This window comes from Bos grunniens, chromosome 22, assembly GCF_055505025.1.
Source record: "Bos grunniens cultivar Pamir isolate PY7600 chromosome 22, Bosgru_T2T1.0, whole genome shotgun sequence".
Taxonomy (NCBI): Eukaryota; Metazoa; Chordata; class Mammalia; order Artiodactyla; family Bovidae; genus Bos; species Bos grunniens.
The window spans coordinates 11,726,800-11,749,419 of record NC_141186.1 but is presented as its reverse complement, the minus strand read 5'-3'; the positions used below and the strand labels follow the sequence as shown (position 1 = coordinate 11,749,419).

The 22,620-nt window shown below is 53.8% G+C and overlaps 1 protein-coding gene and 1 long non-coding RNA gene across 8 annotated transcripts; one reads left to right on the top strand and one right to left on the bottom strand.

The window, feature by feature from the left end:
• The first annotated feature begins 1,108 nt into the window (after nt 1-1,108).
• Nucleotides 1,109-22,555, top strand: PLCD1 (phospholipase C delta 1). Of its 7 annotated transcripts, none has more exons than XM_086365915.1 (18): nt 3,618-3,652; nt 4,335-4,417; nt 4,933-5,018; nt 5,118-5,160; nt 8,297-8,461; nt 11,684-11,912; nt 18,526-18,655; nt 18,756-18,987; nt 19,400-19,601; nt 19,708-19,852; nt 19,930-20,079; nt 20,172-20,330; nt 20,548-20,707; nt 20,896-21,012; nt 21,417-21,595; nt 21,688-21,820; nt 21,898-22,047; nt 22,196-22,555. In XM_086365915.1, the coding sequence occupies exons 1-18, from the start codon at nt 3,633-3,635 to the stop codon at nt 22,279-22,281; spliced, it is 2,469 nt and encodes an 822-aa protein (XP_086222041.1). In that variant the 5' UTR covers nt 3,618-3,632; the 3' UTR covers nt 22,282-22,555. The 7 variants fall into 7 exon arrangements, with proteins under 7 accessions (XP_086222046.1, XP_086222043.1, XP_086222042.1 ...); XM_086365919.1 differs by lacking the exon at nt 3,618-3,652 and adding an exon at nt 4,020-4,173; XM_086365920.1 differs by lacking the exons at nt 3,618-3,652; nt 4,335-4,417; nt 4,933-5,018; nt 5,118-5,160 and adding exons at nt 1,109-1,251; nt 6,485-6,603; nt 6,799-6,926.
• Nucleotides 16,248-18,553, bottom strand: LOC147348030 (uncharacterized). Its single transcript, XR_015150910.1, has 3 exons — nt 18,361-18,553; nt 18,131-18,220; nt 16,248-17,934 (listed from the first exon to the last, which is right to left on the bottom strand). It is a non-coding gene; the product is annotated as an uncharacterized LOC147348030 (long non-coding RNA).
• Nucleotides 22,556-22,620: the final 65 nt, after the last annotated feature.

Here is a 22,620-nt window from a genome sequence, read left to right as displayed (position 1 = left end):
GGGGGCTCTCCAAAGTCCTGACCCAGCCTCAGTCATCAGGATGGGAAGACTTGGCCTCTCGCTGGCTTACATCCGTTCCTGAGGTATTCAAGGCCACCCAGACCTGCCTCTGCTGGGAGTGGGAGGGGCTGGGCTCCAACTGGTTCTGCCAGACTCTCACTGTTGGCTTCATCAGCCCAGGAAGCCTGGGGGATTCACTGGTGGGCTCAGCACCATCACCGCCCCCATCCTGAAAGGTCTTCTGAGGGCTCTCTCAAGGCCTTTCCCAAAAGTTGGTGGGCAGCAGGATTCTGGGACTTCTGGGGGTCTCTGGGTACTTATAAAAGTGTGTCAGGACTGCAAGAGTTGACTGTGGGAGTAGGGGCAAGGGAACCACTTGTCCAGACAGTCTCTTGGGATGCCACCCAAAAAAGGAACCTTGGAGATGTCCTAGATTCTGTCCCCCACTTTGTTGTACAGATCGCCAGGCGTTTGGGGTGTGAGGGGCTCAAAGGAGAGTTTTCTGCAACTACTCTAAGTTTTGTGGCTTCTGCCCCAGCCCCCGCCAAAGGCACTTCTAGGGTTAGAAACTTCCCAGAGAGAGGGAAGGGGACCCTTCTCCAGACTAGATCCAGGCATGCCTCTCTGAGGACCTTCTAACTCTGAGGACCTTCTAACTTCTCATTCTGCAGAAGAGAAAGCAGACATCCGGGGAGCCGCGGCTGGACGCCTGGACTCCAAGGCTGCCTTCTGCACCAGCCTGGCTGGGCGTCGAATGTTACGCGGTCCCGGGCCGAGGAGGACGCAGATTCTTTGGCGCATCACTGTAACCCGGCGAAGCGCCCACAGGCAGGGCGTGGGGCCCGGCCGCCCGAGCTAATGACAGGGCCCGCGGCCTGTGGGTGGCGGCGGCGGAGGAAGCCAGAGGGATCTGGCTATTTCTGTCCGGGACGCGCCCACAGGCCTGGGCCAGGGATGGCCGGGCTTCCAGGCCCCCACCTCTGTCCTCCCAGCCAAACCCCAGGAGGGGCGGGGAGAGGCGCGGGTTGGAGGGCCCAGGGGGCGGGGGCGCGGGCGGGCGGGGGGCGGAGCGGAGTCCCGGGCCCACCTCCGGCCTCCTGCCCCCCGCAGTCCATTCGGGTCCCTCCACCACACTCCGCTCGGACCCGAGGCCGCCGCGCTGTCGCCGCGGACGAGTGTCCCGCGGCGCACCCCTCCCGCCACGCCGTCCGTCGGGCATGGACTCGGGCCGGGACTTCCTGACCCTGCACGGTGAGTGCTCGGCCTTCTCGCGGGGAGGGGGGGCGTCCCCTCCTGGGCCGACCCTGCGAAAACCCGTCCCCGGCCCAGGGCGGGGGACCCCCTGCTCCTTCGGCCGCCCTCCGCCCCGCCCCGGGCCCGCCCCTCGGCCCTTTTGTCGCATTGAGGAAATCTCGACCCGACTGCTGGGCGCGACCCTGGGCGTTTCCAGGCTTGTCCCGCAGACTCGGCCGGTGGGGAGAAAACGGGTGTGCGAGTCTGAAGACTTCCCTAAAGACGACCCCCGGCCCCGCCGCCTTGGGGTCGACCCCCCTCCCTTATCCTGGTCACGGAAGGCTAGGCTCCAGGGTCTGCTGCACTCGCAGGGGCCGAGCAGGGAAGGAACCGGCATCCACGAATAATCAAGTTCTCTCCGCCCTGTCCGGGCCGCCCGGAGAGGCTCCCCAGAGCACAGGCGTGCCTGGACCGCCACAGGCGCGTGAGTGTTGCGGGCTGGGAGGAGTAGGGCGAGGAGGTGTGCGAAGTGAGATGTGGCCGTGCCGCAGTAACTGCCCAGCGCAGAAATCAGGGTCAGCGATGCCCGGGCTGGGAGGAGCAGCCCAATCGCCCCCATTTGCGCACCCTCCTGGCCAGACAGGCTCGTGTCTCCACTCTAACTGCCTGTGGCTCTCAGCTTTGTCCAGCCGAGCTCTGTCTCTTCCGAAAGACCGGGGAACAGTTTGGACCAGCTCCTTGTCCTATCGCAGTCTCTCCAGGAGAGAGAGCAGCCGTGGGCTCCGGACTGCAGGGACTGAGGGGGTCTCCTAGCTGAAGGGGTCCCCAACCTGCACCTGGCATCTCTTTGCGCCAGCCTGGGGGCTTACCCACTCTTAGAGGGCTTTGCACTCCAGCCCCCTAGGTCATGTGCCAGCTCAGCAAACCTGCCTCTCTCACTCCAATCACTGCTTAAGTCCATCTCCCTCTGTTTTCTAGTACCCCTGGAGTCTGAGACGTTAGTGCCCACCACCTACCCATCTAAATCATGGATAGTCTAAACTATCCATCTAGACCATGATTTCTGTGCTGGCAGTGGAGGTAATAGATGGGAAGGGGAAAGGCAGAGCCCTCCAGCTGTCCACTAGAGACCCCCTGGAACTCAGGGAAGACTCAGATGTTCCTTTCAGCCACTGCCCAGTCTGTCTCACGTTTCCTGGTTGGCTCAGACCTGGGCCCCATGGCCCAGAGAGACCTTGCTCAGTGCCCAGAGCTGTTACCCTCTCAAGGCAAACTCTTCCAGCTGGGTCATGGGTTCCCTGCTTTTTCCAGTGCCCCCTCTTTTCCCCTCAGGACAGAGGTATCCTTAGTGCTCCTCCAGACTGGCAGGGAGGCTGGGCAGCTCAGAGGATCACAGTAGAGACATCTCTTTCTCTCTAATCGTCCCTTAGCTGGTGCTGTCTATCCTGCAGACTGCCACCTCCTCCGTGCCTGCTTCACTCTCAGGCATCCTGTAAGCCCTCTGGTGGCTTCTGACACAGCTGCAGCTTCAGATCATGTTGGGATGGGCTCCAGCATCCAGCCTCTGTGGCCTCTGTGCCTTTGTCCAGTCTCTTTCGCTGTGTGTGTGTGTGTGTGTGTGTGTGTGTGTGTGCTTAGTCACTCAGTCCTGTCCAACTCTTTGTGACCCCATGGACTGTAGCCCACCAGGCTCCTCTGTCCATGGAATTCTCCAGGCAAGAATACTGGAGTGGGTTCCCATTCCCTTCTCCAGGAGTCTGTTTCTAGGCAGCCCTAGTATCTTGCCTGGAGAGGGAACTGTGCGGAGTCTCAGTCAGCACCTCTCAGTCTTGTGGCATGGGCTTGGCAGCCCTGGCCCTTCCTGTCTGAGACCTGCCTCTCAAGTGCCTGACTGCCCAGCCCTTCCTGTGGAGCTGGCACAAACCCTGCAATCCAAAGCTGCTCCCCTGGAGGCCCTGCTGCTTCTAGCTCATCACCCCAAATTACCTCCCTTAACTGCCTTTGTCCCCTATGCAACCCCCTACCCACCTTGATTGTTTCCAGCTTGTCTGTCCTGGGATTCCAGGCCCACACAACACAGACACACACTGATCCACACTGATTTTAACTTTTTTGTGCCATGGACCACTTTAGCAGTCAGATGAAGCCTGTGGACCCCTTTTCAGGATCAAGTTTTTAAATGTATAAAGTAAAATACATAAGAATTTGAAGGAAGCAATTTATATTGAGATGTGGTTCTATCCATAGGTCCTCGAGGAGTCCTTGGCCCTCTGGTTAAAAACCATTGTGTGGTTTCTCTAAAACAGAGGCTTCCCCTTACCCTCAGCTCCCTTCACTGCAAATGAAGAACAACTTGTCTGTGCCCGTATTCCAGCTCACCTTCACTAACACACGTTCCCATGCTTTATTATTCTCCAAGGTGAGACCTTAGGCAAGTCACTCTGCACTTCAGTTTATCATTATTATTGCCATGCTTGTCTGTACTAATAACTGGCTTTGCGAGTGACTCACTGTCAGTGCTGGTGACTGGAGCTGCAGTGAGGCAAATGAAGGAACTATTCAGAGGCAGCGAGTAAAAGAGAGGAGTGAGTCAGGCCTCTGGGTGATGTCCTGACCTTGGCACACAGGAGGGGCTCAATAAATAATTGCTGGGTGAATGAAAGTGGGGTGGTAACTTACATGAAAGATCCCACTGTACCGAGCACACTGGCAGCACAGTTTCGTATAGAGTTGGAGTCCTCACCTATTTATCAAAGCAAACCTGTGTTAATGGATTCATTTTTAAGATCGGCATTTTTTCAAGAATTCCATTCGCATTTGGCATCTTGGAGATTATTCCACTCAGGTAGAGAAACTCCCTCAGAAGGAAACAGGCCTACTTGGGATTCACATGTGAAGCAACGGCCCACTCAGTCACAATGGATTCGTTGAGTGACTGAGGTAAAATATTTGGCGGGCTTCGGTGTCCGGCCGAGCTCCATCCTCAACTCTGCCTGGCCTGGCCCCACCCGGCTGTCCGCTAGACCCTGCAGCCCAGGGGGCCGCCGGGCCGGGCTTCCCTCCTCGGCTCAATCTCGCCCAGCCCTCTGGTTCTCCGCCAGGTCTCCCGCTGAGTGTTTAGGATTCCCGGCTCAGTCTCCGCCCCCTGGTCGGACTCCGCCCCAACACTGCCTCCAAAGTCGAGGTACCGCCCTCCCTGCCCCCAAACGGCCATGCTTTCCATCGCTGTACCCTCCCCCGGCTCGTCCCCTGGACTCTGGCTCCGCCCCCCGCCGTCTTCCAGAGTCTGACTCTGCCCCACGTCGCCTCCCAGACCTGGCTCCTCCCGCTCCCCGCCTCTTTGGCTCTGGCTCCGCCCCAATCCGCTTTCTGGGCTTGACTTTCGCCACTGATCTGCTTCCTGGGTTATGGATTTGTTCCACTCCGCCTCCTGGCCCCGGCTCCTCCTTCGGAGCGTCCCGCCTTCTGAGCTCCGGCCCCTTCTCTCCCCGTCTTGATTCCACTCTCCCTTCATCTCCCGGAGGCATCCGTTCTACCCCTCTGGAACTGGCCCTGCCTTCTAGGATATGGCTCCGCCCCGTCAGTGCTGATTTCTGTATCGCTCCGCCTCTAGACTCAAAGCCCCACCCATCCATCCAGATCCCGCCCCCACTGGTTCTAGCCCCGCCTACCTACTCCCGGTCTCTGCACCTACTCCAGGTCTCCGCCGCTGCTCCCCCTCCGAGGAGGTGGTTCCCACCCTAGGGCCGCGGCTGCCTTCTGGACGCCACACTGTCCTGGGCCAGGTTTGCTGGGCGGCAGGGTCACTTCGGGACGTCATGCAGTGCTTTGGGGTCCGGAGGCCGAGCCGGAGACTGAGCCGCTCCAGAGAGCTCTACTTGCAGGAACAGAGCCGCAAGGTGGCAGCGCTCAATGGGCAGAGGCTGGGTAAGGGATTCAGGGGCCCTGAGATCAGGGGAGGCTGGAAAGGCAGCTGGGGCAGGACGCAGACTGTGTGTCTTGGAGCCTGGACCTGTTTAGTACTTCTGTGAGTGTATGACTCGCAGTGGGGCTGTTTTTGCAGGGTTGCCATGTACTGGGGGGAATGGTTACCCTGCCCCTTGCCACTCTCAAACCATCTTGCTTACACGCCTAGTGGTAATTCTGTCACTTGTATGGTACTTGGGACCACTGTGCAGCAATGAGGATATGCAATGCTGTGTAATCAAATGGCACCAGTGTGACAGTGTGTGATGTGTGATGCTGCACACCATGTTTGACTGTGGGAGACAGATGTGACAGTGGGTGACCCAGAAAACTGGGTGATTCTGTCATCTGTGTTATGGGGTGTGTGTTCTATAGATTTTCTGCTGTTGCTCTTCGTGGCAGCGTGCACAGGTGGTGGCTGCATAAGGTAACGTTTCCTAGCACTGATGCTGTGGGCAGGCTTCTGAGTCCCAACTCCACCGTGTAACTTCCTTGACCCTCAGTTTCATCATCTGTAAAATGGGAACAGTATTGCCTTCCTCATAGGGTTGTTGGGGTGATTAAATACATGTGCTAAGAACAGGATCTTATTGAAATGTGAACTATTATTACGGTGGCTACTGTTATTATGACAATGATGATGTTCCGGCACGGTACCTTGTTTGGCTGTGTGTGACTCCATGTAACAATGTGTGTCACTGTGTGTGGCCCATTGTCTCTTCCTGGTTGTGTATGGCAGTGTATGATGAGTATGGTGGACTGTGTGACTGTGTGTGTGGCTATATCTGTGTAGCTGTGCACTGCTTTGCATCCCAGACTCAGTCTATCTTCATCAGGCATCACCCTAGGTACATGGGCAGGGCTCTTGGCATCATACACCCCTATGAGCACTGCAGCCTCTCTGCACTCCCCATACAGCCACCTCATTGTGTGCCACTAGCCTGGGCAGACTGATGAGGCTGCAAGGTCAACCCAGGAGTCCCTGAGCTCAGAGGCCCCTCTTTGCCACCTTCCCACAGGAGAAGATGCTGTATAGCTGAGTGAGTGGGGCTGGATGAAGGGGTGCCTATGGACCTTCTGGCTGCTACGGGAGCAAGGGCCGGGGGCAGACCAAAGGCCTCAGAAACAAAAGGGCCTCAAATGAAGCTCAGAGAAGGAGGTATCTGCTTAGGTTTCCCAGCAGCCTGGAGGGTCACTATTATCAAGACCCCCTTTGGGACCAAGGTCTGTGTTCCGGAAGCCATGTAGGCAGCCAAGGGACTTATCTCTGCCTGACCGCCGACAGGGCCACAGTCTGGCTCCAGGACAGGATGAATGTGTCGTCTGCTCACGGTGTTTTCCAGAACTGGAGGGTGGAGCTCCCACAGGCTTCCGACCCTGTGCCCCGACTCCCATCTGTGCTATGTGTGTGCACCCCCAGATGCCCCAGTTGGGCGGGGGTGGGGGGAGGGGAGTGCAAGCAGAGGGCAAGGGGATGTCCCTCTCAGCTGACCTCAGCCTCGGGAGGGACAGTGGGATCCCCCAGCTGAGCTGAGGCTGAGGCAGCTCTTTCCTCTGGAAGGCAGTGGGAACAACCTTGTCTCCGTTCTCTCTCTTGAGCCCCCCCAGACATAGCCACCAGTTGAGGACATTCTGTAGGAGCCTTCTCCTCCACTGGGCCTCCCCTGGGGCTGAAGGGGAACTGCTGACACTGCCTTAGGCGGGGGGTGGAGAGACTTGGAACAAAGGTGAAGGAAGGTCACATCAGACATCACCCAGTGCTGATGGCGGAATAGAGGTTCAGAGAGGGAAGGAAGTTGCCTAAAATCGTGGAGGGGGAAGTGTTAGCATGGGGCTATGTTCCCACTGGAGGAGGGTGACTAGGGAGGGATAGAGGCTGAGGCCTGGGGAAGTGGTCCAGAAGATTCTGTAGGTCCTGTGTGCATCTGGAGCAGGCTGGCTGGGGGGTAGGAAGTGGGGTCATGGATAAAGTGGGAGAACCTATCTGGGGCTGGGGATCTGGGTTGAGACAAGAAAAGCCTGTAGGCCTAGGCACAGGCCCCTCACACTAGACACGCACGGCTTCTGAAGCCTCCACTCTGCTCGAGCAGGATAAAGACTGCTGAAAAGCCACAGAGTTTTCACTTGGGGGACAGAAGGGAGGTGAGGTGGTCTCTTGGCTCTGAACAGTGCTGGCTGCTGGGCTCCATGTGGCTTGGGTGATAGGCTCGAGATGTGCATTTCACTGTTAGTTATACTGATGGGTCATTATGGTGGTGTGGGGTCCCTCTTTGATCACAGTTGGCACAGGGTCTGCTTGGGATGAGGGATGCTATGAAACCAGGCCCGGTGCCCCTTTGGTGTCTCCTGCTTGGGTCTGGTGGGACGAAGGACACTGTCTCTCTGGGAGCCCACCCCCCAGGCCAGCCTGCATCTCTGAAAGGAGCCGGGTGGGAGGGGGCCAGGCAGTTAGGGTTCCTCTACTTCGGGGCCTTGGGCCAGGTGCTGCCTCAGCCTCGGAAAGGCCTGCACTATGCCTTTGGGCTACTCTACCCTGAGAGGTCCCAGACCCAGGCCACTCAGAGATGGGGTGGACAGGGAGGGATGAGGCATCTCAGCAGGCCTCGCCTGGAGCCAATACACGATTCCAGAGCCATTAGACTAGGGAGGCTGTTGGGCTCATGATACTCATGGTGCTCTGGGATCCATTTCTGCCTGTGTTTACCCCTCTTCTTTTCTGCTCTGCCTGATCTTTGGTCCTAGCTTCCTTCAGGTCACTCTGACCCCTAGGTGTGATAGTGAGGAGCCTACCAAGTCTTTTGGAGCCAGGCCATTTTCTAGGGGTCTGGTCCCCCAGGTGTTCTTTGTCCATTCAGCTGTGGGTTGCAGATCATTACATATAAAGTGTGGCCTTGAACAGGTGGGTATCCTAAGGCTTGCACAGCCTCAGCTGGAGTCAGAGATGCCTGAAGGCGGGGCTCCTGAATCAGGTTGGAGCAAGGGTGGTGGAAGGAGTGAACAGAGCGCTGAGGATGAGGCTGGTGAAAAAGGAGCCAGCATGGGGCTGGAGCAGCAGGTACCCTAGAGGAGGTGGCATCTTACCAGCTCTGCCCCCCAGGCCTACAGGATGACAAGGACCTACAGGCACTGCTGAAGGGCGGCCAACTCTTGAAGGTGAAGTCCAACTCATGGCGGAGAGAACGCTTCTACAAGCTGCAGGAGGACTGCAAGACCATCTGGCAGGAGTCCCGCAAGGTCATGAGGACCCCGGAATCCCAGCTGTGTGAGTGCTCCCAGAGCACCATGAGTATCATGAGTGGGGAGGGGCAGGGTGCTGCTCCTGCGCTCTGATGGGGAAACTGACACTGGCTGGGGGAGGGGTGGGGCTGAAGGTCAATCGTGAACCACAACCAAAGGTAGGGAAACTGAGGCCTGGCCTGGCGGGGCAGCGGTCAGTCATGCAACCAGGATATTAGGTATGGGGGATCTGAGGCGGCCAGGCTCGGAGAAGGGAGTCAGTTAGATCACTGATAGGGAAACTGAGGCCTAGTCTGGGCTAGAGAGGGCAGTCGTGGACCACAGATGGAGACGCTCACGCTTTTTCGAAGTGGGGATACACAGCCATGGCCACAGACGGGAAAAGTCCGGCTCCCAAGTAAGGAGGGAACGAACAGTGTTACCAGCGCACACAGGTATCCACCCAGACATTTGTGGGAAGGAGGGAAGTTGGGCGGATGGATCAGGACTCAGGTGTGGTAAGGCCCAAAGTCCAAGGGCAGATAAGGCCCTTCCGGGTATTGGTGGACAGGATGAGAGGTGGGGCCACAGGAGGCAGCTCCTCCCTGGGCTGGAGCCAGGACAGGCAGGTTGGAGTGGAGCAGGCTGGGACTTGCATAGAGAGGCCTTGGTTGGTGAGGCTGTGGGCCTGAGGGCTTTCTGGAAGCTTCAGAAAAGGTCTAGGAATTCAGAGCTCAAGCCTGAAGATGGAGAGTGCCTCCTGCAAGGTCTTAGGAAGCAAGCTCTGCAGCTCTGCCAACACAGAACGCCCCAAACATTTTGCAAAATGAGAGGTTCCCTCTGCACCTTTACTTGGTGGGAAAAGTTTAGACCAAAGCTATCCAAAAGAACTTTCTGTGATAATGGACATGTTCTATAGCTGTGCTGTCCAATATGTCAGCTACTAGCCACCTGTGGCCCTCGAGCACTTGAACCATGGCTACCGTGCTTAAGGAGCTGAATCCCTAATTTCACTGAATTTGAACTAATTTATATGTGAATAGCCATATGTGGCTGGTAGTATGGAAAGATCACTGCAGCTGTTGTTCTCTCGCAGTCCAAGTCCCTGGAAATTCATCACCCAATCACCTGCCCTTGGCTGTGGAGGGGATGCAGGCTGGGTGAGCCCACTAAGCAGGTCTCTGGGGAATGAGACCAGACAGAGGCTCAGGTGGGAGGAGGAAAGGGAGGGTCTGCCAGGCCCCAGGACACTGGACAGAATCCTGAGAAGGTGTGGCCTGCAGGCCCGCAGCAGGGTCCGATGGAGGGAGCCTGGCTGGGTCCTGGGAGCTGTGGGCCGTGGGAGGTCTGAGCAGGGGAGGGCAGGGTCGGAGGGGATGGAGCCAGAAGGGCTCTCAGAAAATGACACTGCACACATGTCGGTCACATAAGACAGGAGTGACCCAGCCCTTGCCTCTGTCTGTGGCTCCAGCCAGGCTCCTTCACAGACCTCGGCCCTGATACAGGCTTTCCTGTTAGATGCTGGGAGTCGGCGGCACCGTGGGAACGGGGCATCGTACTCTTCGAGCCCTGGGGACTCCCGGAAGCCCATCCACCAGCCAGGACTTGTGCATGGTTCCCAGTGTGTGCCAAGCACTTGTCGGGGGTGGGCAGGGGACAGATGGAGGAGTAGGAGATCTGGGCCTTGCTAGACATGGGCCGGTGAGATGGGGACCTTGTACCAGGACAGCTATGGGCAGAAGGGCAGAAGGGAGCTCCCAGCCCAGAGACCCAGCATGAGCAGAGGTGCAGGGATACAAACGCAGAAGGGCTGTGAGTGAAGGGCCTTAATCCTGACAGGGAGGGCCACAGGGGCGATAGCCTGGGGGTTGGGCATCAGGAGTGCTCAGGTGAGGAGTGTCCAAGACACAGAGACAGCTCTGGGCTGGGCATGCCTGTCATCTGCTTCCCTCCTCCTGGTGAGCAGTGAGCCTGCGCTCCACCCCCGGGGAAACTGAGGCCAGGAGCAGCGGACGGGGGGCAGTCTCCCAGTGCTGTGTCTCTGCTTCCTGCGCCCCAAGTCTCCACTGCCTCCCTGATCCCGACCCCACTAGCCTCCCTCCGCTTTGGTTACCGCAGACAGACAAGGGTTATCAGTCAGGAAGGCATCTGGACTTTCTCTCTGGAGTGGGTGGGGAGCTGGCCCCCACCACCCTGGCTTCCTGTTTTCACTCCCAGTCTGGGGCAGCTGCAGCCAGTGTGGGGCCTGGCAGGGCTGGGGAAGGTGCAGGGAGGGATTAAACAGGAATATCCCCTGCACCCCAGACAGCCCAGGGTCTGTGTGTCTCACACCTCAGAGCCTGCTGCCTGGGATGGCATATGCCTCACACATGGGGCCTGCAGGTGACCTGGAGGCCCTTGGGCACTCACCAGGAAGGACAGGCAGGCTGTTGGCCAGAGCTGGTCTCGACCCAGGGAAGGTGGATGTGGATGGCTTGGGATGGGGTTGGGGCAGGGGCAGAACCTGGCTCCAGATGATGGGAGGCCCAGCACGAGCCCAGCTGTAGGGAGTGGCTCACAGCCAGGTCAGGAGGCACCCTGGGGTTGAAGTGGGGCAAGCAGGGCCTCGCTGCTCCTGGAAGCTAGGAAAGCTGGGCTGCCCCAGGAGGGCCCCCTGCTGTCCCCAAGGATAGAATGACATGGTCTCAGACCCCCAGGGGCACCCTCCAGTCTACCTCTTGGGATCCTGGAGCACCAGCCCTCCCAAGGGGCTCCCTGAGATCAGGACCCATAGATGCATGCAGGCAAGGCCCTGGCTGCTCCCGACACAAGCACTTTTCCCTGTCAGTGGACCTCTGTCTCCAAACCCCAGGGCCAGGGCTGACTGAGGGTGGCTCCAGGCTCCTGAGTGGTCAGAAGAGCCTGGAGGCTCTCATGGCTGTCTTGGAGGGAGGGAAAGGGCCCAAAGTCAAGTACACCAGGAAAGCATGTGGCCACCCCTCCGTCACAGGCCCCAAGCTCCAGAGTGGCCTCTTCCAGTCACTGAGAGCCCTGCCCTGCCCCGATCCTCTCCCAGGGGCCCCACTTCCTCCCAGCACAGAAACAGGGGGCCTGGGACCATAGGAGCCCTTCCCGCCCTAAAGTCAACCTCCCTCTCCCTGGGCATTTCCACTCTGCCTGCTGCAGCTGTGTGCCCCTTTCCTCCTCCATGTCAGCCTCTTTCTGTCCCCACTCTGACCATCCTCCTGCCCCTCACAGCTCTCTCTCTGCCCCCACCCCCTTCCCGCAGTCTCCATCGAGGACATCCAGGAGGTGCGGATGGGGCACCGCACAGAGGGCCTGGAGAAGTTTGCTCGGGATGTGCCTGAGAATCGCTGCTTCTCCATAGTCTTCAAGGACCAGCGCAATACTCTAGACCTCATTGCCCCATCACCAGCCGATGCCCAGCACTGGGTGCAGGGCCTGGGCAAGATCATCCACCACTCGGGCTCCATGGACCAGCAGCAGAAGCTGCGACAGTATCCTCTTGGGGGCAGTGGACCCAGACCCAGCCTGCGGCTACTGGCTATGCTTATCCCCAGGGCAGCCTCAGTATGGAAGACACCTGGCTTGGGCCAACATACCATAGACTGGGTGGCTTAAACAACAGAAATTAATTTGCTCACAGTTCTGGAGGCTGGAAATCCAAGATCAGGGGCCAAGCAGGGTCGGGTTCTGGTGGGAGCTCTCTTTCTGGCTTGTAGACGGCTATCTTCTGTCTTAAAATGTTGGGGGTGGGGGGCGGGATGTGGGGGGAAGGCGGGAAGAGAGAGTGAGCAAGATCTCTGGCGTCTCTTCTTACGTGGGCACTAATCCCATCACAAGGGCCCCACTCATGGTCTTACCTAAGTCTCTCAAGGCTCTGTCTCCAAATACATCACATTGAGAGAACACAGTTGGGGGAAGCAGGGAAGGTACTTGGGCCCTCTTTTGTCTACTCTGACCCAAGGGCCAGACAGCAGTGCAGCTCCGTGATGTCCCTCGTCCCCTCGCTATAACCAGCATAGAGCTGGGAGACTGGGGAGGCTGAGGGGAGCTGCCTGCTTCAATGGGAGACCTAATCTTAGACTTAAAAAAAATATTATGTATCTTTTTTAAAAAGTCTTAGTTTTCTTTTTCTTTTTTAATTTTATCTATTAAAGATTTTTTTTTTTTGGCCGTACTGTTCAGCATGTGGGCAGTTCCCTGACCAGGGATGGAACCTGAACCCCCTGCATTGGAGGCTGACTCTTAACCACTGAACCAGCAGGGAAGTCCCCTAGACTTAGACATTTTAATGTTTCCTAGAGTTACTGCATTTTTTTTTTTTCTCTCTGGGAGTTCGGGAGGCCATGGTCCCCTCCCACTTACCTCTATCCCCTGTGCCATTCTTTGGGGAGTGATCAAGTTCTCCCAGGCCTGGTATGCAGGCCAGCCAGGGGGCTAGAAACAAATTCACTTCAAAATCTAGGTGCACAACAATGCCCTAGTCTATGGTTCAAAGAGGTCAGGCTTCGGGTATATAGGATTAGGGTGGAACCAGTACCAACTCTTTTTTTTATGACAGCTTTATTGAGATATAATTCACTTACCACGTAAATCATCCACCAGAAGTGTACAAATCCATGCTTTTTAGTGTATTCACAGTTATGCAACCCATCAGCCAATGAATTTTAGAATATCCTCATCATTCTAAAAAGAAACGCATACTCTTTAGCAGTTCCCATTTCCCCACAGCCCCCAAGGCCTAGACAACCACTAATCTACTTCCTGTCTCACCAATCTATTGATACTTTGTCTTTCTGGACTTATTATATAAATGGAATTCTACAGTCTTTTGTGAAGGCTTCTTTCACTTAGCATAATGTTATGGAGACACACTAGTGACTCAGCGGTAAAAAAAATCTGCCTGCCAACGCGGGAGACATGGGTTCAGTCACTGGGTCGGGAATTTAGATCCTCTGGAGGAGAAAATGGCAACCCACTCCAGTATTCTTGCCTGGAAAATCCCATGGACAGAGGAGCCTAGTGGGCTTATATAGTCCATGGGGTTGCTAAGAGTCGGACACAACTTAGCGGCTAAACAACAGGGTTTGTCCGCGTCATAGCCTGTATCGGTACTTTATTCTGTGTGCCTAATAATATTCCATTTTCTGGCTATACCACATTTTATTTATCCAACCGGCAGGTGATGGCCATTTGGGTTTCTGCTTCTCTGAATAATGCTGCTCTGAACATTCATGTGTAAGTTTTTGTGTGGACATACGTTCTCCTTTCTCTTGGATACATACCTAGAATTTCTGAGTCTTGTGGTTAACTATATATTTAGACTTCTGAACAACTACCTATTTTCCAGAGAGGAAATTTATACTCCCACCAGCAGCGTATGAGGGTTCTGACTTTTCACGTCTTCACTAATCCTTGTTATCTGCCCTTTTTTATGACAGCTATCCTGTGGGTTTGAAGTAGCATTTCACTGTGGTTTTGATTTGCATTTCCTTGATAGCTAATGGGTTGAACATCTTTACATGTGGTTACTGGACATTTGTATATCTCTTTGGAGAAATAGCTATTCAACAGATCCTTTGCCCATTTGTTGTTCTTTTTAATGGACCTATTTAATTTTAAATTATGGTAATATATGCATAAAATTCGCTGTTTTAAGCATTTTTAGGTGAACAGTTCAGTAGTGTTAAGTACATTCACGCTGTAGTTCAGCCACCTCCAGAACTCTTCATCTTGTAAAACTGAAACTCTGTACCCATTGAACAGTAGCTCCGCATTCCAGCCTCCCCCAGCCTTTGGCAACTGCTACTGTACTTTCTGTCTCTATGAACTTGCTTACTCTAGGTTCCTCATATAAGTGGACTCATACCGTATTTGTCATTTTGCCATTGGCTTATTTCACTTAGCACAATGTCTTCAAGTTTCTTCCATGTTGTCACATATGTTAGAATTTCCATCCTTTTAATATGAACAATATTCCATTGTATGTATGCACCACACTTCATTCATTCGCCCACTACTGGACACTTGGGTTGCTTCCACTTTTTGTCTATTGTGAATAATGCTGCTATGAACATGAGTGTACAAGTATCTGAGACCTTGTTTTCAATTCTTTGGGGTACATACCCAGAAGTGGAACTGTGAGATCATCTGGTAATCCTATTTTCAGCTTTTTGAGGAACCACTCTACTGTTTGCCATAGCGAGCACCACTTTACGTCTCCACCAACAGCGCTCGAGGCTTCCGATTTCTCCACATCCTTACCAACTCTGGTTATTTTCTTTTTAAAATAAGTATCTTACTGTGGTTTTGATTTGCATTTCCCTTATAATTAATGATATTGACCATTTTTATGTGCTTTTGTACATCTCTGGAGACATGTTTATTCAGATCTCTGGCCCATTTTTTAATTGCGTTACCTTCCTATTATTTAGTTGTGAGAGTTTTTTCTTAATATTATAAACACAAGTCTCTTATCAGATATATGCTTTGCAATTAATTTCTCCCATTCTGTGGGTTCTGTTCTTATTTTCATGGGTTTCTCTGAAGCACAGAATTTTTTGTTTCGGTGAGCTCTAACACATTTACCTTTTGCTTTTGTTGCCTGTGTTTTTTGTTGTCATAATCCCATGGACGGAGGAGCCTGGTAGGCTGCAGTCCATGGGGTTGCGAAGAGTCGGACAGGACTGAGCGACTTCACTTTCACTTTTCACTTTCATGCATTGGAGAAGGAAATGGCAGCCCACTCCAGTGTTCTTGCCTGGAGAATCCCAGGGACGAGGGAGCCTAGTGGGCTGCTGTCTATGGGGTCGCATAGAGTCGGACATGACTGAAGCAACTTACCAGCAAGAAGGCTTAGCCTAACTCAAAGACACAAACATTTACTCATATTTTTTCTTATAGTTTTAGCACTTGCATTTAGGTCTCTGGTGCACTCTGAGTTCGTTTCTGTAAATTCTGTGTATGGTGTGATATGAGAGATCCAACTTCATATTTCTTTTGCATGTAGACATACAGTTGTTGAAAAGACTATTCTTTCCTCATTGAATTATCTTTATACCCCTGTCAAATATCAATTGACCATAAATATGAGGGTTTACTACATGACTCTCTATTCCATTTGTCCTTTTTTTTTTTGGCCACGCCACACAGGGGGACAACCAGGGATCTGAATCCGTAACCCCTGCAGTGGAAGTGTGGAGTTCTAACCACTGGGCCACTGGGGAAGTCCTCTGTTCCATTTACCTAAATTCCATTTATCTAAATGTCTATTCTTGCACCAACACCACAACGTTTTAGTTACTGTAACTTTGTAGGAACCTTTGAAATCCTGAAGTGTGAGTCTTCCAAATTTATTTTTTTCAAGAATGCTTTGACTGTTTTAGGCCCCTTGAATTTCCATACGAATTTGAGGATGGGGTTGTAAGTTTCTGCAAAGTAGCCAGCATGACTGTGACAGGTATTGTGTTGAATCCGTAGATTAATTTGGAGAGTATTCCTCATTTAACAGTATCAAGTCTTCTTTCTGATCTGCAAATACGGGGTATCTTTCCATTTATTTAGATCTTTAATTTCTATCAACAGTGTTTTGTGACTTTCAGAGTATACGGTATGCATTAAAAGAATTTGTATTTTTATTCATTTTGATGCTACTATAAGGAATTATTTTCTTAATCTCATTTTCTGATTACTTTACTCATTGCTAGTGTATATCCAGCTCCTTTGGGGGACACATTTTGAACTCTGTAGATTCCCTTTATTGTATGCTTTTCAGCATTTCAGGGGCTTTTAAGTGTTTTTCTCAAGGCTTTGTCTGCCTGACTTTGAACTTTTTTTTTTTTAATAAATAATTTAATCTATTTATTTATTTTTGGTTGTGCTGGGTCTTTATTGCTGCCTGGGCTTTTCTCTAGTTGCAATGTGCAGGTTCTCATTGCGTGGCTTCTCTTGTTGCTGAGCACAGGCCCTAGGTTTCCAGACTCAATAGTTGTGGTTCCTGGGCTCTAGAGCACAGGCTCAATAATTGGGGCGCACAGGCTGAGTTGCTCTGAGGCATGTGGGATCTTCCCAGACCAGGGATTGAACCTGTGTCTCCTGCATTGGCAGGCAGATTCTTCACCACTGAGGCACAGGGAAGCCCAATTTTGAGCTTTCCTAACAGCTCAGTTCTATGGCACTTTTCTGACAGTCACTCCTTTTGCACAGGCTTGTGCTTGGACAATCTCATGCCCTCTGCAGGCTTCTGCTGCCTAAATCTTGAGGTCTTAAAGCCATTCCAGCCTGCTGAAGAGCAATCAGCACTGGGACCTTATGCTTGGGTGGACCACTGTGAACTTGTATTTTTTTTAACCTGGAATTCTACCATAATTTTTTTTTATGTAAATGTATACATATATTTACATAAAACATACTTATATATATAAATACAAATTTAACTATATGGGTATGTTAGAATGAAGCTTTAAGGCCCAGAAAACCTGCCTCCTCCAGAAACTACTGACATTTGAGTTCTCCCTTTAATCTTTTCTTGATGCATTTCATTTTGTCTAGTGGTGCATTTGCCAAAAATAATGAAGATTAATATATTTGTATCATTTTTTATGTACCATTATGTCATAATTAGTTCCCTGTGTTAGTATGCTGCTGCTAAGTTGCTTCAGTCGTGTCCGACTCTGTGCGACCCCATAGACAGCAGCCCACCAGGCTCCCCCGTCCTTGGGATTCTCCAGGCAAGAACACTGGAGTGGGTTGCCATTTCCTTCTCCAATGCATGGAAGCGAAAAGTCTCGGCTTTAATGATTGCGTACTGTTCCCACTGAGTGGATGTACTATAAATTAGGGATCCATTCTTTTACTGTCAGACGTTTCATTTATTTTTATTCTTTTACCTCTATAAATAACACTGCAAAGGACTGTGTTCATAAAACCTTTCAGTATTCAGAAGTACTTCCTTACCAATGGACTGCTAGAAGTGGAATTACTGAGTCAACTGGTGTAACAGGTTGATATCTCTACATTACCTTCCTAAGGGTTGTACCAGTTTACTTTGTCCAGCTGATGGATGAGAGTGTCCATTTCACCTCACCCTTACTTGCACTGGGAATATACCTTTAAGTTGCTGATTTTATCATCTAAGAAATTGCATCTTATTTCCAAACTGTTAGTATCTTTGATTACTATCAATGTTTGTAAAAGTTTGGTTTACATCCCTTTCTCATTTAGTTTTTAGGGTCATCATACTCTTTTCTTTTTAATTAATTCAAAAACTTTGCTGCAAATGCTTCCTCCAGTCTGTCAGATAGATGACTTTGTTTTTTCTTTATTTGATCCTCAGAATTTTAAAAATGTTGATATGGCGTGATTTATCTTGTGGTTTCTTTTCTGATTTCTTCCCAAAACCTGCTATCATGTTTTCGTTGTGCTCATGAGTTCCCATTTTCTTGTTCTATAATGAGCTCTCTGTTTTCTGTGGAATGTAGTATGGAGCCTCTCCTTCTCTAGTTCTCAAGTTCAAGGCTGATGGGAGAGATAGAGGGAAAGAAGTGGGGACCAAAGCACTGCAATCATGACACCATGATCCAGGCTTTGTTTTTGCATGTGATGTCCCCACCTTTGATCAGTGGCTTGAAATCTGCTGTTTCCTAATAAAGAAGCCTTAAAGGCTTTAGTCAAGTTGAGTAATAATTGTATGTTGAAAAGCAAAAGGACATACCTTGAAATGTTAACAGTAGGTACCCCTGGCTGATAGAACTGTGGGGCCTTTGTTTACTTTTCTTCATTTTCTCAGCTGTCTGTAATGAACCTTTTAGAGTGAGAAAATTAACATTTTTTAAAATTTCAAATTTTCAAATTTCAAATTTTTCTGGGTTCAAAGCCAGAAAGTAGGAAAAAGACTCTTTCATTGGATGTCATATTTCCTCCAAAGAGGCTACCAGGTCTTACCCCTGAAATGCAGATGTGCCAACAGCCAGGCCTGCGGGGAGCAGTGTCTATAGGGGCCCTCAGTCCACCTGGGCCTGGGAGTTGACCGTGAGCTTGAACCATGCCTCTGGCTGGGACCTGGGGGGTACCACGGCTCCTGGGGTTCTTTCCTTACTTCTTGCCCAGCTGGATTCATTCCTGCTTGCGAAAAGCTGACAAAAACAAGGACAACAAGATGAGCTTCAAAGAGCTACAAAACTTTCTGAAGGAGCTCAACATCCAGGTGGACGACAGCTATGCCCGAAAGATCTTCAAGGTGAGGCAGGAAGCGAGGGCTGGGTCTGCCTGGCAGTGTGTCTGGAACACAGCTTGGGACCTGCTCTGAGCCCTGCCTACCTGGCGTCCTGGCTCTGCAGGAATGTGACCACTCTCAGACAGACTCCCTGGAGGATGAGGAGATAGAGACCTTCTACAAGATACTGACCCAGAGGAAGGAGATCGACCGCACCTTCGAGGAGGCCACGGGCTCCAAGGAGACCCTGTCGGTGGATCAGTTGGTGACCTTCTTGCAGCACCAGCAGCGGGAAGAGGAGGCGGGGCCTGCACTGGCTCTCTCCCTCATTGAGCGCTACGAACCCAGCGAGACGGGTGAGGGCCTGTGAACTGCAGTTCTGGGCCCCACACTGCGGGAAGACCCCTGGGGAGACGGCAGCCCGAGTAGGGAGCTGGAGGGCAGGGGACGCCTCAGCCATTTCCAGGGCCCCTGAGCGATATTTCCCAGCCCATGCTGGGCACAACGCTTTAAGACGTCAGATGGGGGCCCAGTCCTGGAGAAGGAGGTGATGAAGTCCTGCCCTCGGGGGGCCTCACCGAGTCTGGGACAGAAGAGGAGGAGACAGAGCCCCATGCTGGGGTATAGTCACGGTCTGGTCAAGAGACTCAAACTTACCCCCTTTCCAAGAGATACGCGAGCACCAGCTCAGGATGGGAGGCGGGGCTGTGGGGGCCCTGCTCCCAGGGCGCTCTGACCTGCAGTCGCCCTCCCGCCTCCGCCTTCCAGCCAAGGCGCAGCGTCAGATGACCAAGGACGGCTTTCTTATGTACCTGCTCTCGGCTGACGGCAGCGCCTTCGACCTGGCGCACCGGCGCGTCTACCAGGACATGGACCAGCCGCTCAGCCACTACCTGGTGTCGTCCTCGCACAACACCTACCTGCTGGAAGACCAGCTCACGGGTCCCAGCAGCACAGAAGCCTACATCCGGTGGGGCAGGGCAACTTGGGCGTGACGGGGCGTGGCGGGGCGTGGCGGGGCGGGGCCGGGCTTGACCGGGGCGGGACCAAGGGCCTAGCCCACACCCCACCTGCAGGGCGCTGTGCAAAGGCTGCCGCTGCCTGGAGCTCGACTGCTGGGATGGGCCCAACCAGGAGCCGATCATCTATCATGGCTACACCTTCACCTCCAAGATCCTCTTCTGCGACGTGGTCAGGGCCATCCGGGACTACGCCTTCAAGGTGGGCGCGCCCCTGGGGGTGAGGAGGAAGATACTCTGGGGCCACCCACCCCTCTTAATCTACCCCTGGGCCTCCAGGCATCCCCCTACCCCGTCATCCTGTCCTTGGAGAACCACTGCAGTCTGGAGCAGCAGCGCGTGATGGCGCGACACCTGCGCACCCTCCTGGGGCCCATGCTGTTGGATCGGCCATTGGACGGGGTCGTCACCAGCCTGCCTTCCCCTGAGGTGCCCCACGGGGACCCGGTGCCCAGAGGAGAGGGCAGGGGACTGGCCGGGAGGCCAGCTGGATCTTGATCAGCTGCCCCCTCCATCCTTAGCAACTGAGGGGGAAGATCTTGCTGAAGGGGAAGAAGCTTGGGGGGCTCTTCCCGCCTGGAGGAGAAGGTGGCCCAGAGGCCACTGTGGTGTCAGACGAGGATGAGGCTGCTGAGATGGAGGACGAGGCGGTGAGGAGCCAAGTGCAGCACAAGTCCAAGGTTCGAGGGGGAGCTGTGGGGGTGCGGGAGCAGCCCTGGGGCCTTCCTCCATCATCACCCTCCATCGCCTTGTGGGATGTTCGCCTTGTCCGAGTGCTCTGTGGCTGTCACTCAGACCCTCTGCCCCCTCTCTCTGTCTCTGTCTGAGTTTCTGGCTCTCTCAGTGCCCACCTGCCCCAATCTCTGAATCTAACCTGGGCCTCCCCATGGCCCCCAGGAGGACAAGCTCAGGCTAGCGAAGGAACTCTCCGACATGGTCATTTACTGCAAGAGCGTCCACTTTCGGGGCTTCCCCAGCTCTGGCACCTCTGGACAGGCTTTCTATGAGATGTCATCCTTCTCTGAGAACCGCGCCCTCCGACTGCTCCAAGAATCAGGTGAACCTGGCCCTGCCTCCCCACCCCCTAGATTGCTGCCCATCTGTCTGACCATCTGAGCTGGCCAGGGCCAGGACTAGCTCCCACCCCTCCAGACATCTCCCAGAGCCGGCACTCCATGATGTTAGTGAGGTGCTTGGGCTCACCCAGAAGGCCTCTGCTTCTGACCAACTCATACCCTTCCTCAGGAAATAGCTTTGTCCGCCACAACGTGAATCACCTGAGCAGGATCTACCCCGCTGGGTGGAGAACGGACTCTTCCAACTACAGCCCTGTGGAGATGTGGAATGGGGGCTGCCAGATCGGTATGGGCTGGCTGGGGCTTGGAGGAGCCCTGGGTGAGGGTTTCTGTCTGGAGGGCCAGGGGACTCTGGGGACCCAGGCAGAGCCAGATTCACAGATTTGGCTTCAGAGCTGGTAATCGCAGTTTGGATATAATCTCCCATGAGCAAATACAGCCTCTGAAATTTCATCATTAGCGCACTTGTCCTTTGAATTCTGGCCCCAGAAATGGAATGTAAGGTTGGTGTAGTGGGTCAGTTAGGGCAGCAGGAGGGCAGTAGGCATTGGAGTGATCCTGGACCCTGATTCTATCTCACTATGTGACTCTGGGCCCCAGTGTACCCCAAGCCAGCTGGGCTCTGGGACCCCTGAGACACCCCTGGCACACACACACACACAGCCTGTGACTACTCTGTCCTGCCTGCAGTGGCCCTGAACTTCCAGACTCCTGGGTCAGAGATGGATGTGTACCAGGGCCGCTTCCTGGACAATGGGGCCTGTGGGTACGTGCTGAAGCCTGCCTTCCTGCGAGACCCCAACTCTACCTTCAACTCCCGTGCCCTGGCCCACGGGCCCTGGTGGACTCCGAAACGACTCAATGTCAGGGTATGGCCAGCCACAGTGGGGACAGGTGCCCCGGGCCTCCCTTCCCCCTCGCTACCATCCTGAATGCTTAATTATCCCTTGCCTCTCCTCAGGTCATCTCAGGGCAGCAGCTGCCAAAAGTCAACAAGAATAAGAATTCAATCGTGGACCCCAAGGTGACAGTGGAGATCCATGGCATGAGCCGGGACGTAGCCAGCCGCCAGACCGCTGTGGTCACCAATAATGGTACATGCTGGGCCTGGGCTGAGCCTGGCTCCCAGGGCTGATGTCTGTGCTGTTGACACGGTGCTTGCACCTGCTAGGTTTCAATCCATGGTGGGACACGGAGTTGGAGTTTGAGGTGGCTGTGCCTGAGCTTGCCCTTGTGCGCTTTGTGGTGGAGGACTACGATGCCTCCTCCAAGAACGACTTCATTGGCCAGAGCACCATCCCCTTGAAAAGCCTCAAGCAGGGTGAGTGTCTGTGAGGAAGGGGAACGACTCGGGCGGCCGGGTGGGATGGGAGGCATTTCTTGGCTGGGGGCTGGCTGTCCCTCGAAGTATCCTCCTGGAGTGAACAGAACTCTCCTGGTGCATCCCTCCCCACCCATTCGCCCGCCAGGATACCGACACATCCACCTCCTCTCCAAGAATGGGGACCAGCACCCGTCTGCCACCCTCTTTGTGAAGGTGGCCCTCCAGGACTAGGCTCGGGGGTTCTGGTGAGGGCTGCTCTGAGCAGACCGGACCCTCTGTCCACGTCTGGGGGCCCGATGGGGGCTGTCCCAGCCCCTCGCTCAGAGCCGGCAGCCCCGCACCGCCTTCGGCTCCAGCCTCCTGTCTGCTGCTGCCTCTCAGCAGCCCAGGTGCTGGCCCAGTGCCTGGTGCTGCCCTCACTTCCGTTAGGAGCCACACTGCAGCCCTCTCTCCATCCTCCGGCTGGGCCCTGGGCTGAGGGTTTTTATAAAAATCGTCAAAGTAAGTACTGTGGTCTTTCTACCTGGATACCAGAAAAATCCCTGTAAAGCACACATGCGTGTGTGTACA

Bases quoted from the DNA above. Each gene is read 5' to 3' on its own strand.
- PLCD1 (XM_086365914.1), top strand. From the start codon at position 1,218: ATGGACTCGGGCCGGGACTTCCTGACCCTGCACG. The intron at 18,988-19,399 runs GTGAGGGCCTGT...TCCGCCTTCCAG, and splicing joins CTACGAACCCAGCGAGACGG to CCAAGGCGCAGCGTCAGATG. The intron at 19,602-19,707 runs GTGGGGCAGGGC...CCCCACCTGCAG, and splicing joins AGCACAGAAGCCTACATCCG to GGCGCTGTGCAAAGGCTGCC.